Raw genomic sequence first — 18362 nt, 5'->3', positions numbered from 1 at the left:
AAGGAAAATGGAGAGATCACAACAGACAACACAGAAATACAAAGGATCATAAGAGACTACTATCAACAATTATATGCCAATAAAATGGACAACGTGGAAGAAATGGACAAATTCTTAGAAAAGTACAACTTTCCAAAACTGGACCAGGAAGAAATAGAAAATCTTAACAGACCCATCACAAGCACGGAAATTGAAACTGTAATCAAAATTCTTCCAGCAAACAAAAGCTCATTCATTTTTAAGAATACATAAGGAGGGCTTCCTTGGTGGCTCAGTGGTAAAGAATCTGCTTGCCAATGCAGGAGACACAGGTTTGATCCCTGGTCCAGGAAGATCCCACATGCCACAGAACAATTAAGCCCTTGCACCACAACTTCTGAGCCTGCACTCTAGGGCCTGGGAACTGAAACAAATGAAGCCCTTGTGCTCTAGGGTCTGTGCTCTGCAACGAGAGACACCACCACAATAAAAAGCCCATGTGCCACAGCTGGACAGTAGCCCCTGCTTGCCACAGCTAGGGAAAAACTGTGTAGCAATGAAGACCCAGCACAGCCATATATACATATATAAGTATATGTATATAGGCTTCCCTGGAGGCTCAGACAGTACAGAATCCACCTGCAAGCGGGAGACCTGGGTTTGAGCCCTAGGTTGGGAAGATCCCCTGGAGGAGGGCATGGCAACCCACTCCAGTATTCCTGCCTGGAGAATCCCCAGGGACAGAGGAGGCTGGCGGGCTGTAGTCCACGGGGTTGCAGAGTCGGACATGACTGAGAGACTAAGCACAGCACATAAGGAGTCTTTGAGTCCAAAAAATGTAAGAACCACTGACCTAACTGTAAATTCTCAAGTACAGAAGGGCATCCTGCTGTTGATGTTCCTACCCTTGGAAAGTCAGATCAATGTCAAAAATAGCACTTGAAAGAATAAACTTTAGAATCACACTGAAGTAAGTTAGGTTTTTTACTTCTTCAAGATTCTCTGAGCCTGAGTTTCCTTATTTATAAAGTGGGGGAATATCTACCTTGTAGATAGTATGAGGATTAGATGGATAATGAGTATAAATGGGTAGCTGTTATTATTAGAAACAAGTATTTTAATTCCAAGTGGCTCAGTGGTTGCTGGCTGAATGAAGATGAGAACAAATGTGAGGTCTATGGCCTCAAATTTGAATGGATGACAATCAAATTACAAATGTATTACTTACCTGACTCCTAATGTGGAGAAATTTTACGGGACATGAAGACTCCGAGTGCAGAGGAAGAAATTGTAGAAATCCTCTGGACCGTGGGATTTTCTTTTCCCTGGGGAAAATCTTTTGGTCTCTTATCATAATTGCTGCTTGTTAAAACTGGTAAAATACCCATTAAGGACTATTATTTTCATGAACAAATGAATTGTATACACAAACTCAGGTAATATTTTAGAATTAGAATCTTTAGCATCATCAGATCACTTTTAGGTATTTTCTATTTAATGCAAATTCTATATGCCAAGCTTAGAGGATGAAGGATGGATATTGATCTGGAATTTCTCTGGTGCCCTCTAGTGTATGTTTCTCTGCTACATGACTGGCCTTTCTATAGGCACCATCAGTCACCATAACCAGGTCCCAGAACACACCAACATGCAGATTTCACGCTTTTTTGGTGTGAAGGGGAGGGAATAGATCTTGAGAAATGGGCTATGAACTATCATTGTTGACCCTGGAAGTAGACTAAAGATTTAGTAAAACTCTTTTCCCATCTCTCTGTGCCAGACAGATCGTCTCTAATCTGTAAGCAAGGAAATAGAAATGTTATTAGAATAAATGCAAAATTATTTAAATGCTGTGATCATCAGCAGGGATTCAGTTATTAGATTCAGCATCTAATAACTTGTGTGAAGAGGACATAATTCCCAGAGGGGGGAAATCCTTCTCAGTGAGAAGGATTTTTAAATTTACTCATTTTAAATTTTAGTCCTTAACACTCCCTGTACTTCCTTTCCTATGTTGTTGCTGTTGTTTAGTCTCTAAGTTATGTTTAACTCTGTGCAACCGCATGGACTGTAGCCCACCAGGCTCCTCTGTCCATCAGATCTTCCAGGAAAGAATACTGGAGTGGGTTGCCATTTCCTTCTCCATGTGCTTCCTTTCTTATGTTACATTTTCTATTTCTTACATTGTACTTATTACCATTAGAGTCCACATTTCACTTATTTTGTCTATTGTCTGTCTTCCTACTGGAATGCAAGCTACATAAAGGCAGAGATTTGTCTCTTGTTCATTGCCGTACCCCTGATGCCTAGCACATTAGGGATACTTATGATCTTTGAAAGAATGAACTATGCGTGCTCAGTTGCTAAGTCATATTTGACTCTGTGACGCCTTGCACTGTAGCCTACCAGGATCCTCTGTCTGTAGGATTTTCCTGGAAAGAATACTGGAGTGGGTTGCCAGGGTATCTTCCTGACCCAAGGATTGAACTTACATCTCTTGAGTCTCTTGCACTGGCAGGCAGGTTCTTTACCACCGAACCACCTGGGAAGCCCATAAACAAATGAATACAACTCCACTTCTATTGAATCGTGATCACCTGACACAATTTCCCCTAATTTCTCTTTCACCTTAGAATGTCTAGACCCTTGGTCATCTTTACTCTCTCCCTTGCCCATCTTTACCCTCTCCCTTGCCAAGATTAACCCTTCAGCTCTGCTCCTGATTAGCTTTTCGCCTTCTTTTGGATATTGCTGCCTCAGTTCTCTTATACATATTTTTAATATTTCTCTTCTGATCCATTCTTTCCAGCCTACAAGCATACGAAATATACCACACTAAACTGAAAATCTCCCCTTTGCTCTGTTGCCTCCCCGAGTCTGAGACACCATATTCTCTTGCTCTTTCCTTCAATAATAAATTGAAAGTGTATCCATACTCAATATTTCTGCTTTCTCAACACTCAGCCATTCTTTATGTTTTGCAGTTTTTTGTCCCCAAAAATCTAGTGGTTCTATTTAAATCAGAATCCTCCTTGACATCTCCATAGCATCTGTCAACTGTGTCCATATTTTCCTTGAAATTTTTTGAGATATTTCACATGTTGCCAATTGCTTGTTCTCTGTCTCCTGGCTTCTCTTTTTTTCTCCTGCTCCATAAACAAACCCAAATTTCTACTCATTTCCCCCATACTTTCTATCACCACTTCTGCAGCTGACAATTACAATTATTATATTTCCAACTCTGACTCCTCCACTGAGACCCAGTCCCAAATCTCCACGATTCATTCCCTGAACCCCAACCCTTGCCAGTGAACTCTATGTCCTCTAACTTCCTTTTCGTAAGGGGTCCCACCTGAGGTTTTACAGTACCCCATGCCTTCCTTTTCTTAAGGGGTCCCACCTGAGGTTTTACAGTACCCCATGCCAGAGGCCTTTCACCCACGTCCCTCTTGCACTTCTACTGTTGCCACACTATAGCTCTTGTCCTTACACTTGAAGGCTTGCTGAAGGAACCTTCTACTGGTTTGTTGCATATCCAGTAGCTCTTCTCCTTCAACACAGCCTGTATGATAACAATGAATTCATTTTTATAAAGACATGCTGATTATATCACCCAGTCAATCAGAATTTCAATGATTCAGTGTTGCTTATATAATAAAGTTTAAGCCAAGAATTCAAAATCTCCCACAACTTGATTCCAACCAGCTTTGCCACTATATTACTAATACTCTAAGCTCTCAACAAATTGAACTCCCTGCTTACCCTCCTGAACAATTGGAGCTTTCCTATTGCTACAGTTTTGTTCATTCTTCCTAAGTCTCTTTTCATCAAAAGTTTTTGTATTCTATAAGACCCAGCTCAAATATCAAATAGATATACCTATAATACAAAGTGGTATATGATTCATACTATTGGAGTTACAATACAGGAATCAAGTGTGAAAATTTTATTCCTGCTACCAGCTTATGTAGCTTTTTAAGATAGAGTTCAATTTTCACTTTTATATTTGATAAAATATTTCATACAGTACATGGCATATAAAAGGTTCTTGGTATCTATATATTCTATATACAGGAGATACCAATATGAAGGAATGTATGTGTAATTCAATACTTATTCATTCTGTTTCTATAATAAGGTATATCCTATCCCCCAAGAAGATGACCAGGTTTTTTTCTTAAGACAAAAGACTTGCTTTTTAAAAAATTTCTGACTGTTTGATACCTCAGAGATGGCCAATAATATTGCGATTTATCCAACTTAAAGTTACATGTACTATGTGTCAGGCACTTTGCTAGATGCTTTCAAAAAACAAATGAAGAAACAAGTCTTTGTCCTAAGAAATTTACCTCTGTGGTTTTAAAACTAGAATAAATGAAGCTACAGAGGGCAGATGTGAGGGGATTGGGAAACACCATTTTGACTTCTGTGTTCTCCTTGCTCAAATGTAATTTTTACACTATATGTGGTGACTCAAATTGAACTTTAAAGGATATTTGCTTCCACAGGTAAGAACAGGACATCATGCTCAGTCATAATCTCTATATTGTGAGAGATGTGTGCCAATCCCTTGGCGCCATCCTCCCCAACAGCCATGGCAAATAACTCCACTTTCAGATCTGCCTGCAAACCAGCTGCCACCTGAAATGCACAATGAAGCTTTAGAATCAGACATACAGAAGTTCAAAATTTTCACATGATTTTGAGCAACTTATTCAAACTCTCCAATCTAGCTCCCTCATCTATCAATTTGGCCCAAAGGAATGACTGCTGTTTCAGCATTTAGAAGAATTACTTCATGGATTAGATAGGTAGATTTCCATTGAGTTAGTGGGACCCAGGATAAATTGAAGGAGAAAGTCAGGTGCCATTTAGGAAAAAGCATAAGGAAACTAAATGCCAGGGTGCTGGAGGGCAAACTCCTTATGATGTCTGTAATTGTGCTATTTCTTGAATATCAGTAGCGAGGTTCTATTTATTGTCATCTCTGTAAACAAAGATAAATTTAATCAAAGATAAACATAAATTTAATATTAAATTTAAGAGACTAGGTGAATCCCACAATTTCTGTGTCCATGCCCCATGGTTTAGCATGTTCCTACTGTAGGACTTGTAACATGGCAAAGCCAGTAGAGGGAGACAGAATTAGTTTAAATGCCAAACTGCTTAGATCTGAAAGATACATGGAAGAGGATGTATCAACAAAAAAGAAACCTGATATACCATGAAGGAGAAACACAGCAAGGAATGGGCTTCTTGCCTTGTCCCCTGAAAAGAACACTAAGCCAGGAAAGAAAGGGCTGTTTATGTTTGGAAGCCACCTCCCTAGGAGGTGGGTTAAAAAGGCAATGTGAGAACAGTTATCTGGAAAAAATAAATCAGAAACTACCACACAGAAAGCAATTAGGTACAAATATAATTTTTTTTCTTCGATTGGGTTTTATAAATAATAGAATTGAAAAATGTTTCAGTTTTTTCAGTGCTGTGCTTGTGGACGTCCGCACGCTGGAGGGTATCCAGCAGCTTCTGAGAACCAGGCCCTCAGCCCTCCAAGCCCAACAATCGGAGCAGGGCCGGGGGATGACGACGCTGCACCAGGGGAGCTGGAGGGCTGCCATAACACAGGTCTACCTGGGTTTGGAGTGCATTCATGTAGTGCTGGCAATGAACCAAGCTGAACAGTGGTGAGGTTTAGATACAGAGAAGTCTGTAGGCTACATTTTTCTGCCAGAGCCAAAACTACCATCAGAAAGAAAAAAGGTATAGAGTGAGTTTGGGTTTTTAGTATGGATAAAGGTTGATTTAGCAGTCATTTAGGGTTTTGGCATAATCCCTACTTAAAATGAAAAAGATTTGCGAACTTCCCAGAACAGTGGGAGAAAAGCTTCCTTTAACTGTGCTTTTTTGTTCTATGTTGTGAAGATTCTGAAATTCTGACATGGGACAGTGATGAAGTGTTTCAGAGAGGTCCTCGTAAATTAGTGGATTGAATCCCCAAAAGGATTTCTGTTTTTGAATTGCGGCCTACATATTACTGTTTTATAGATCATAAGATATTGGAGCTGCAAGAGGGCTGAGAAATGATCAGTCTAAGCTCCTTTTATAGATGAGGAAAGCAAGGCGCAGAGGATTAACCAACAGCATCACAGAGCTGCTTGGTAGCACAGTTACAAGAAACCAGCTGACTTTGAACTACAGCCAACCGATTCTTCTGTGTCAACACACAGCCACCGTGACTTCTTTAAGATCTTGGGATTCAGTCAGCACAATGTGCTGGTTATGGGACTGGATGCGCTTGCTCAGAGTTCCCATGAGCCTGTGCAGTCCCCGTCAGTGATGAATGGTTCATTTATCTACCAGTCTTCCTTACACCATCTGTTACTCAGTCACACATCTCTTGAGTGCCCACCATGTGCCTGCTTTGTATACTTCTTATGTCTCACTCATTTTTAACATCTCCTGTAGCCTGGCACTATTGCTGGCATACGGGAGGAGCTCAAAGCTTGTTAAAGGAGATGACAAGAGTGTTAAAGCAAAAGATGATATACTGACCAAGAAATAAAAGTCAAGGTTGATGAGTGTGATTTTATTATATTTTGAGATAACCTCGTGTTTAATCATAATACACCTCTGAAATTATATTTTGAAGTAAGTGGCAATACACATTTTATACTAAATATAATGTATCAGATAAAATCAGAACAATTTGACATTTTGGAATTCATATTTTCAGAGATTTTTGGAGAAATGAGACAGATGGTTAATTTAAATTTGCTACTATTCTTTACTATTCTCTGACAAATACCAGGAGGGCGGAACAGATTTATATAAAATGTAAAGAATGAAGTATTTATTTTTTCCAGTGACTTTTCACTTTGCAGAAGGAGCTGTCACAGGATATCTTTAGGTAATCAGTTTACCAAATGCACGTTAAATCATATTTTAATTTTTTTAAAGGCATTTCCAGACAACTGTATAGAATTGCAGTATTGGGGCAAGTGAAGTGAACTTCAGAAATGGTTCCATAGCTGGAAGTTTAATTCTACTTACACATAGGAGTGCTTATGGTTGTTACATGAAATAAGTGACAACAGCCACAGAGTGTACCAGTGCCAGGAATCTGTGGCTTATGATACTAGAAAAAGTCGACTTACAAATGGCTTAAACCGAATTGGTAGAATGGCACGAAAGCTCACGGCACTTGAAACATAGACACATCTGTACGTACACACATATGGACACACGCAGGACACAGCACATGGACTTACGGGCCCAGGTGTGTAAGTCACTTTCAGCCCAGTGCTGGGTGGAGGCTGCTTCACCCTAAACCTACCAGGAGAAAAAGATGGGGATAAACTAATGCCATAATGAAAAACATGAGCACGAATGAACTGGGAAGTAATAAAATCAGGAAGGTGTTAATATTGGCTACACGGGAGCAGGGGGTCCAGACTAGTAGAAAAACAATCTAATATCCAGTTGGAAGGAGAATCTGGGGCCTGTTTCACAACTGCCTTTCCAACAGTTTTCATGGCGTCAAACTGACTCCAAACCGGGTTTCAATCCTTTGTTATCGGATGCTGACAAGCAGCTTGGGCCTGGGCAGAGGGTTGTGAATGTTTGGCTGGCGTGTGCACTGCGGCGTAGCCGCCAGCATGAACACAAATGCTGACTGCCAGATCATTAAGCTGAAGAATAAAGGCTCTTTTGGAAAGCAGTGGAGCGTGGGAGCCAGTCTTGCTCTGTCGTGGTATGGGGTTTGCATGTTTGGGGAGAACAGAAACAGAAAAGGCTCAGAAATGGTAGGAGAACTTGAAAAGCCCTGGACTCACACATGGTACTTGTTGATCTCTTCCCCTTCCTGCGGTTTGTGGGCTCTGCCTGAAGGTTAAAGACCTGGAGTGAATTAAAATGCCAAGGGCAGTCTATCTCCATGTTGACCCCAACTGGGTTCCCTCTACCATCTGCTTTGCTATCTGCCCTGTAGTGGCTGAACTGAACAAGCTGAGGAGTGAAATCTATGAAACTAAAATTCTATACTGGACACACAGGGTCTCCTTGGGTGAGTTTAACCAAGTTTGAGGTTGACTCTCCATTTCTCCCCACCCATTTTGTGGCAACAACCCCAAAAAGCAATGATGTCTGATCTGGCAGTGTGATGCCCTCATCAAGTTTTTTCCAAGGAAGTGAACATGATCCCTGAAGTTGAGGACTTGCCTCAACTAAAATGGGACAATGATCTTCTCAATCAGATGCTCCTGTAGCTATGCCCTGTCTGACTTCCAATCCTGAGTCCAGAATCATAAATGCTCTCAAAGGACTTGTTAGTGACACTGAGAATAACTCTGCATTCTGAAATATACATGTATCCCATTTTTATGGGGGTAAAGTTCCCCACAATCCTGATGCTTACTACAAAATAGTACAGAGGAGATTTTGTAATTGGGAATTGTCTTGGAATAGATGTATGGTATATGGACCCAACGGGAAGGACTGATCTCCCACAAGAAGCAGTGACCACAGCTATGTTGATAAAGCAAGGTGCTCCAATGAACTGGCACTCAGGGTATCGGAGATCTACTCTTGATGAAGCCTACAAGACCTTTTAAGACAAGTTACTCAGTTCCCTTATATTATAACAGTCTCCAAGATCTCTACACACTTTAAGATTCTATTGGTTTTGATCTGGAAACGAAGGACTGAAGTGACTTTCTTGTCACTTAATACCAGATAGAGTATGTTTTCTATTGGGAATACAGACTGTGAGTTAAGTTATTTGCTATTAATTTTGAATCACATCATTAGATGTAATGATAGGTAATCTGAGCATACACTTGGAGCCCTGGCCTCACCTGCAGAAGTCTACTCCAACATTCTTGAGCTTTACAGTGGTGGCATAGGTGTGTCCTTCTTCAAGCACTCCAAATTTCACCACAGGTGGGAGAAGATGGAATCCAAAGGGAGACGAATTTATATTATTAATGGCAGCAGATGCCACAGAGGATGTTCTCACTCTTCCTCCAACAGAATCTTGCGCCTTCATCGAAAAAGAAAAAAAGCAATAAAACATAATAAAATGGTTCTATTTTGCATTCCCAAGATAATAAAGACATAAGTGACTCATGTTTGATCCCTGGGTTGGGAAGATCCCTTGGAGGAGGAAATGGCAACCCACTCCAGTATTCTCACCTGGAAAATCTCATGGTCAGAGGAGCCTGGTGGGCTATATATATATATTTATATATATATATGGTTGCAAAGAGTTGGACATGACTGAAGCAACTTAGCATGCAAGATAATAAAAAGGCTCAGGCCCTACACACATACCCCCACTGCCACCACCACCACCCCCCACCAAGGCCATGCAGCAAACCAGGCAGCAAGCCTCCCCTGCCCTACAGCCAGCCTTTAGTCACCACACAAGGCATGGCCTTGCAGACAACTGAGTCAGGGCCCGTTTTGCCTCCAGCATGCCCATGGCAGTAGGCCCTACCACAACAGAAAGGCTCATGCAGCCCACAAAAGGACACCCCTCAACTACACAGCTCTGCTGACCAGAGGGAAAAAGGATGCTGGGCCCATGGGATATCTCCTACATGAGCTGCTTCTACAAGATCAGACAATGTAACCAACCTACTTCACACATGGAAATGAACAAAGAGAACTCGGCAAAATGAGGAGACACAGGAATATGTTCCAAACAAAGGAACAACACACAATCTCAGAAAAAGAACTAAACAAAGTATAGGTAATCAATCCAGCCAATAGAGTTCAAGATAAAGATCATAAAGATGCTCACTGAACTCAGGAGAAGAATGAATGAGTCCAGTGGAAATTTTAACAAAGAGTTATAAAAAATAATAACTGGGGGTGAGGAATATAATAACTGAAATAAAAATTGCACTAGAAAGAAAACAGTAGATTGGGTGATACAGAGGAACGGATCAGCAACCTGGAACACAGCAGTAAAAATCACCTAAGCTGAACAGAAAAAAAGCAAAAAAGCAAAAATAAATAAAGATAGTTCAAGAGACTTCTGGGACAATATCAAGCATACTAACAGTTGCAAATAGGGGACCTAGATGGAGAAGAGAAAAGGGGACAGAGAACTTACTTGAAGAAATAATAACTGAAAATGTCACTAACCTGGGAGAAGAAACCAGACATTCAGGCCCAGGAAGCACAGAGTGTCCCAAACAGGATTAATCGTAAAAGGCCCATTCCACAACAAAGTAATTTAAATGCCAAAAATTAAAGATAAAGGGAGAATCTTAAAGAAGGAAGAGAACAGCAACTAATTATGTACAAGAGAACTACCATAGGACCATCAGCTGACTTTTCAACAGAAACTGTACAGACCAGAAAGGAGTGGCATAATACATTCAAAGTGATGAAAGGGAAAAATCCACAACCAAGAAGACTCTACTTGGTAGGGCCATCATTCATATTTGAAAGAGAGATAGAGTTTTGCAGATAAGCAAAAGCTAAGAGAGTTCAGTGCCACTAAACTGGCTTTACACGAATGTTTAAGGGACTTCTCTAAAAGAAAAGGCCACAACTATAATTACCAAAATTATGCAAGGAAAAATCTCACTGATAAAGACAGGTACACAGTAAAGGTAGTAGATCAACCACTTATAAATCCAGCAGGATAGAAGGTTAAAGGATAAAAGTGGTAAAATTATATATATATATATATATATATCCACAATGAGGAGTTAAGGGGTACAGAAAACAAAAAGATGTAACACAGCTGACACCAAAACATAAAATGTGTGCGTGTAAGGGAGAGATGAAGAGTTGTTAGAATGCATTAAAACCCAGGAGATTATTAACTTAAAATAATCATGTATGTGTATATATATATATATATATAGAGAGAGAGAGAGAGAGAGAGAGAGAGAGAAAGTTATATGTTATAATATATGAACCTCATGGTAACCACAAACCTATAAAATCTACCCACACAAAAGAGAGAAAGGACCAAACATAACACTAAAAACAGTAATCAAAGGGAAGAGTCTAAGAGAAGAATGAACAAAAAAAAAGAACTATAAACACATGAACAAAATGTCTATAAGTACATACCTATCAATAATCACTTCAGTGTAAATGTACTAAATGTTCCAATCAAATGACACCGAGTGGTTTAATGGATAGAAATCAGGACCCATAGAAATGCTGCCAACGAGAGAGTCACTTCAGATTTAAAGACACAGACTGAAAGTGAAGGGATGGAAAAAGGTATTCCATGCAAATGGAAACAAAAAGAAAGCCAGCAATACCTACATCAGGAAAAGTAGATATTAAAACAAAGACTGTAACGAGACAAAGAAGGATATTATATAATGATGAAACCTATAAATAAAAACATGCTTTTATAGTTAGTCTATGATAAAGGCAAGAATTACAATGGGAAGAGATAGCCTTTTCAATAAACAGTGTTGGGAAAACTGGACAGGTCCATGCAAGATAAGCAAAGTGGACTACTTTCTCACATCATATCCAAAAATAATACTTAAAATGTATTAAATACTTAAATATAAGACCTGAAACTATAACACTCCTAGAATAAAACATAAACAATATGCTCTTTGGCATCAATCTTAGTAACTTTTTTTTGGTATCTGCTTCTTCATGTAAGAGAAACAAAAATAAACAAATGAGACTACAACAAACTAAGCTTTTTGCATATAGTGAAGGAAACATCAACAAATTATACATTGCAGTGCTGAATGGGAAAGGATGTATGTGAACAACATATCAGATAAAGGGTTTATATCCAAAATATTCTTGCCTGGAGAATCCCAGGGACAGAGGAGCCTGGTGGGCTGCCGTCTATGGGGTTGCAGAGTTGGACATGACTGAAGCGACTTAGCAGCAGCAGCAGCAGCATCCAAAATATACAAAACATTCAAACAACTCACATCAAAAAGTTAAGCAACCCAATTAAAAAAGGGACAGAGGACCTGAAAAAAAATTTTTTTTTCCAAAGAAGACATACATATAGGATAGGCAACAGATACATGAAAAGATGCTCAGCATGACTAATCATTAGGTAAATGCCAATCAAAACCACGAGATGCAACCTCATGTCTATCAGAATGGTTATCATCAAAAAGACAGCAAATAACAAGTGTTGGCAAGGATGTGGAGAAAAGGGAATCCTCATACACTGTTGGTGAAATTGTAAATTGGGGCAGCCATTATGAAAAACAGCATAAAGGAAATTTAACAGAAGCTACCATATGATCCAGCACCTTTATTTCTGGATATTTACCCAAAGAAAATTAAATTACTAATTTGAAAAATTATATCCACACTAATGCTCATTGAAGCATTATTTATAATAGCCAAGATATGAAAGTAACATATATTTAAATGTTCACTAATAGACAAAGAAAAAAAAAGATGTGATATATATATATACACATATATATGAATATATATATATTCTTATATATATACACACACAGAATATTCCTCAGCCATAAAAAAAGAAATCTTGTCATTTTCAACAACATGGATGGATCTAGAGGGAATTATACTAAGTAAAATAATTCAAAGAAAAGGCAATACTGTATGTTGCATATGTAGAGTCTAAAAAACAAAACAATCAAAACAAAATGAAAATAGACTCAGATACAGAACACAAATGGGTGGTTGACCAAAAGGAAAGGATTGGGGGGGACGGAATAGGTAAAGGGGATTAAGAGGTACAAACATCCAGTTATAAAATACATAAGGCACAGGAATGTAACGTAAGGAATACGGTCAGTAATACTGTAATAACTTTGTATGGGACAGATGGTTACTAGACTCATGGTGATCATTTTATAATGTATGCAAGTATCAAATCTCTATGTAGTACAAATGAAACTAACATAATCTTGTATGTCAATTATATTTCAGGTAAATAAAGGCTTTGTCACTGGAGGAAAATAACTGCTTGGCTAGGAGAGGAAATGAACATTTATGGTCTATGTAATCCTTATCACAGCACAGTAAGGAAGTATTTTAGGCTTTAAGGATAGAGAAGTTCAAGTTCAGAGAACTGGAAGACAGAAAACTTGCTCAAGTGGTCAGTGGAAGACTAAAGTTTCAGACTGAAGTTTACCTGGTTCCAAAGTTGGTGCTCTTCCCTCTGTGCCTGTGGTTATCCTATTTTAACTTCTATCAGAACCACCGGGAGGACTGGTTAAGACGCCAGTTGCTGACTCTACTCCCAGAGTTTCTCTATTAGTAAGTCTGGAATGGGGTGGGGTAGAGCAGCAGTCCCCAAACTTTCTGGCACCACAGAACAGTGTCATGGAAGACAATTTTTCCACAGACGGGGCAGGGGTAGATAGGGATGGTTTCTGGATGATTCAAGTGCATTATATTTATGTGCACTTTATTTCCATTATTATTACATCAGTTCCACCTCAGATCATCAGGCATTAGATCCTGGAGGTTGGGGACCTCTGGAGTAGAGAATAGGTAGGTGCAGAGGGGAAGGAACTACAAAGATAAGGGAAACCTACTCTGCAGAGGAGCACTGTCTACTGAGAACAAATTGCTGACTCCACCCCCAAGTTTCTCCACTAGTACATCTGGGATGGAGCCCATGAATTTGCATTTATAACAAGTTCTCAGGTGTTGCCAATGCTGACAGTCAAACAATCATACTTTGAGAACCATTGCCCTATGCAGTTATTTCCCAAGTCAGCAGCATTGACCTCACCTGGGGGCCTGTTAAAACTGCAGAATCTCAGGCTTCACAGCAGACCCAGTGAGACAGAATCTATATTTTAACAAGGTTCCTAAATAACTCACATGTACATTAAAGTTTGAGAAGCACTCCTACCACATGTCAATTATACATATCGCAGTACATTCTCTGACTGCAATGAACACAGTGTGCCATGAAATTTCTAAAGGATGACTAACAAAACTTGGTTGGTGGGCTCTAGGAAAGCTTTCCAACATAGCTGAGATGGATCTTAGAGGCTCTGAGGAAGGAGTTTGGTACTTTGAAAGAACTAATAGAAGGCCACAATGGGGGAAGTATAATGAGTCTGGCAAAGCATGAGGGTAAAGAAGCAAATGGAGCCAGGCCTTGCAGTCACACTAAGTCATCTGGATTTTATCCTAAGAGTCATGAGAAGGGTGCCCAATGATCCCCTTAGCCATCAGTGGGCTGGTAAACTGGCTCTTGGAAAAGAACCTTCATCAGTAGCATCTGCCAATTTCTATGGCAGAAGAACTCCAAGCATGGCTGACTGCAAACTGGTTGTGATTTAGTCGCTAAGTCATGTCCAACCTTTCTGTGACCCCATGGACTGTAGCCATCCAGGCTTCTCTGTCTATGGGACTTCCCAGGCAACAATACTGGAGTGGATTGCCATTTCCTTCTCCAGGAGATCTTCCTGACCCAGGGATTGAACCTAAGTTTCTAGCACTGCAGGTGAGTTCTTCACCACTGAGCCACCATGGAAGCTTGCCAACTATAAGCTAGTGATGGCTTAACAGCTGGCTCATATAATTCCTCTCATGAGCCTATATGAGTTGACTCTAGCAAAGTACTGCCTTGGTTTATCCCTGGTGTGACCAGAAGCCCTTCATGCTGACATGGTTCATATAGCAAATAGCAGTTACATGGTGGCTGGAAATCAGTTACTTCAATCAACCAGGAATACTTAAAACTGTAACTGGCTCTGGCAGATTTATTTTCAAGTCCATTTTACCTTTGCGAGAGGCTGAGACTTGGGCTTGGAACTCAGCAAGTAGTGAGGTAGCCTCACTTTCTCTTTTCTTGCTTGTCCTGCCACATCCTGCAGCAATGACTGGGTTGGAATTTTCAGAGGCATACACGATTCTGGTTCTGTTAGAAAGAACACTGAAATTACACCATGTGAAATTTCCAAAGACATCCAAGGTCATACCAGGGCACAGAAGAACACAGAACCCACTTGGGACATTTTCTTTTCTTCTTAAAAAGCTTGTATACTCTCTGCAGCACCATGGACTGTAGCCTGCCAGGCTTCTCTGTCCATGGAAATTTCCAGGCAAGAATACTGGAGTGGGTTGCCATTTCCTACTCTAGGGGATCTTCCGGATCCAGGGATCAAACCAGTGTCTTCTGCATCTCCTGCATTAGCAGGCGGATTCTTTACCACTAGCACCACCTGGGAATTCCCTTACAGGAATAAAGGCTTTGAATAATTCTACTGTTTGATCTACATTTTACAACAAGACTTAACCTAATATTAGTTCTCAGAATAATCCTATGAGATGAGCAGGGCAGATGCTATTAGCATCACATTTTTTAAATAAATGAGAAAAATCAGATTCTAAGAAATTGAGTGACTTGCCTATAAATCAACAAGGTACAGTTCAATAAAATGTTGACTCTCAGAGATTTCTTAAAACTAATGAGTATAAAAATCTTAAGAATTTCTTTGTTTCAACTAGTAAGTTTAGAGTTTGAAAAGGGGGTGGAGTTACCATAGATAAATTAAGCCAGGAAATTAAATCCCCAGATCACTAAATTTGGTGAAGGAATGAGCCAAAGTAGATAATCTACATAGCAGCAGTTGTGTGTATTTCTCCAAATATCCAGGAGGTTTAATAAAAATTGTGCTTTAGGTCACCTTTTTAAAACACCCTGTCTTGAATTTAAATCATCAAGAGAGGAAAGGGAAGGAAACCAATATCTGAGTGTCCACTGTCTGCAGGCAAGTACCACATGTATGTTAACCATGCCTTGTCTGTATGTACGTCTCCTGCACTGCAGGCAGATTCTTTACCATCTGAGCCACCAGGGAAGCCCCAGCATTTCACTAGTTCTCAACAAGTCCTCAAAGCCAACACAGAACCTTGACCAAGATATTTCCTGAAGCTAACAGGGATGATCCTATCTTGTTTGCAGGGTTATGGGTCTGGAAGAATCAGAATTTTTAACCTCTCTGGACATGTCCCTGCCACATGGCTATAGCTTGTTCTTTGTAGGAGAGGACAAGACCACACAGGGACAAGGAGGGATGTGACAACATGGAGAATGCCCAGAAAGACAGGCAGTCAGATGTAAACACTTGAAAAGCCTGAATGTATCCAGTCATCCGTGGGCTAGCACCATGGCTACTTTTCTTTGGTTTGAGCATCAACAAGCACCAACCCATTCCGTGTTTTGTTGTTGTTCAATGAGTTTGAGTTCCAGTTCTCAAACTGAAGAGTCCTTACTAAGTCCACAAGGAACACACTCCCGATAGTGTGAGATAATAGAAGATGTTTCTTGACCTCTGTCCCTGGTTCCTGGCACAGTGTTCCCAAATCTCTTTTAATTTCCTAAATGATAAGAGTACCAGGAGCATCTTTTAATATTTTGTCCTTGATCCTGATTCCTGATACAGAGCTCCTAAATTCCTTGAAATTTCTTGGGTGATAGGAGTTTCTTCTGATCTGAATTAAGTGACTTTTGGTGGGCTCCTGGATAGCTTCAGGATGGGGACTGGTCATCAGGAAAAACCAAGCCATGATAAGAAGCTTGGAAATTTCAGCCCCACTTCTCATCCTCTGGGAAGAAGAAGGGATACGGAGATGGAGTTCATTATGTCCACATGATGAAGTCTCCACAAAAATCCTACAGCATGCAGTTTGGAGAGTTTCCAAGCTGGTGAGCACATGCCAGGTGGGTGGGTGCACCCCAGTCCCACAGGGACAGAAGCTACTGTGCTAAAACCTTCCAGACCGGGCCCTGAGTACTTCTTCCTACATCTATTCATCTGTGCCATTTATCATGTCCCTTATTATATAATAATATCTGAATTCTGTGAATTGTTCTAGCAAATTAGGGAAGCATAAGAGCAGGTCATGGGAACCCCACTTTATAGCTGACTGGTTAGAAGCTCAAGTGACAACCTGGACCTGCAATGAGCATGTGAAGTGGGTGATGGGGAGCCTTGTGAGACCGAGCCTTTAGCTTATAGAGTCTGTGCTACTCTGGTTAGTTTAAGGACTGAATTGTAGGACACCCAGCTGGTGCTGTAGAATTGCTTGGTGTAATAAAAGTTCACACATATCTGGTCACAGAAGTGCTCTGTATGAGTTGTGAGTTTTTCCTACACAACTACCCAGTGTGCCTCCAATTCATCTGTGCATCTTAATCCCCTGGGCTGACCCTGGAAAAATAGAGATTCTCTAGCCACATGCTAGATAAGCTGTATTTCAGGCCAGAACAGAATCAGAATCTCCAGTGATGGGGATCATTGATCAGTGTTCTAATATATTTACTCTCTTTTGTCACTATCGCCTACATAGACAACAATCATGATGGCCTGATGCATCTTCTTGTTTGTATTTCTTACCTTATGCATATTTCTGTCTTATAGCAATGCATTTTATCAGTCTGATGGGGACCAAACAATCGTTCATTCTATTATTATCAATACTAAATGCTGATATGGAGTTTCTCATGAATTAGGCACTACTGTAAGCATTTTACATATATTAAATTTAATCCTCACAACACTGTGATTCTATCTGCTTTATAGAAGAGAAAACAGGAAGATATAGAGGGGTTAAAGAGCATGTCACTGGGACTTCGGTCCAGTGGTTAGAATTCCACACTTGAACTGCAGGGGGCATGGGTTCAATCCCTGGCAGAGGAACTAAGATCCTCTAAGCCTTGTAGCTTGGCCAAAAATAAATGAATCAATGATTAAAAAATTAAAGAGTGGATATATGTTATGTAGGGCTTCCCTGGTGGCTCATATGATAAAGAGTCCACCTGCAATGCAGGAGACATGGGTTCAATCCCTGGGTTGGGAAGATCCCCCGAAGAAGGGAATGGCAGCCCACTCCAGTATTCTTGCCTGGGAAATCCCATGGACAGAGGATCCTGGCGGGTGGGGGGCGGGGGGGCTACAGTCCATGGGGTTGCAAACAGTCAGATACAACTGAGGGACTAACACTTTAACTTTCATATATACATGTATAATTGATTCACTTTGCTACACACCTGAAACTAACATAACATTATAAATCAACTACACTCCAATAAAAAATTAAAACAGCATGCTCACTGTAACCTAGTTATTATATGAGGAGTGAGGTAGAGCCTTAACATAAGTTATTATATGTCATATTAGATACATGTCATTATATAAGACATTATATAATTATATATGTCATTGTCAGTATATAAGTCATAGTTATTATATAAGGAGTTAGGTGAGCCTTAGCTCTGCTTTCTACCAGGTGTGTTTCAGTTGCTCAGTTGTATTCAACTCTTTGTGACCGCATGGACTGGGGCCTGCCAGGCTCCTCTGTCTGGAATTCTCCAGTCAAGAATACTGTAGTGGGTAGCTCTTCCCTTCTGCAGGGGATCTTTTCAACCCAGGCTT

At 40.2% G+C, this 18362-nt stretch overlaps 1 protein-coding gene across 1 annotated transcript in view; it reads right to left on the bottom strand.

Moving 5' to 3' along the window:
* The window catches only part of SPAG17 (sperm associated antigen 17), a 245270-nt gene that overhangs the window by 3528 nt on the left and 223380 nt on the right, over window positions 1-18362 (bottom strand). Inside the window, exons 44-48 of the mRNA XM_010830710.1 lie at window positions 14706-14842; window positions 8832-9016; window positions 7248-7308; window positions 4476-4620; window positions 1208-1354 (exon numbers count right to left, since the gene is read on the bottom strand). Coding sequence (XP_010829012.1) covers window positions 1215-1354; window positions 4476-4620; window positions 7248-7308; window positions 8832-9016; window positions 14706-14842 — 668 coding nt within the window. The 3' untranslated portion in view covers window positions 1208-1214. The remainder of the gene's footprint in view (window positions 1-1207; window positions 1355-4475; window positions 4621-7247; window positions 7309-8831; window positions 9017-14705; window positions 14843-18362) is intronic.

Source organism: Bison bison, unplaced genomic scaffold (genome assembly GCF_000754665.1).
Source record: "Bison bison bison isolate TAMUID 2011002044 unplaced genomic scaffold, Bison_UMD1.0 scf7180017864519, whole genome shotgun sequence".
NCBI classification, from domain to species: Eukaryota; Metazoa; Chordata; class Mammalia; order Artiodactyla; family Bovidae; genus Bison; species Bison bison.
Note: the sequence above shows the minus strand (reverse complement) of the source record. Positions and strands in the feature narration are given on the sequence as shown.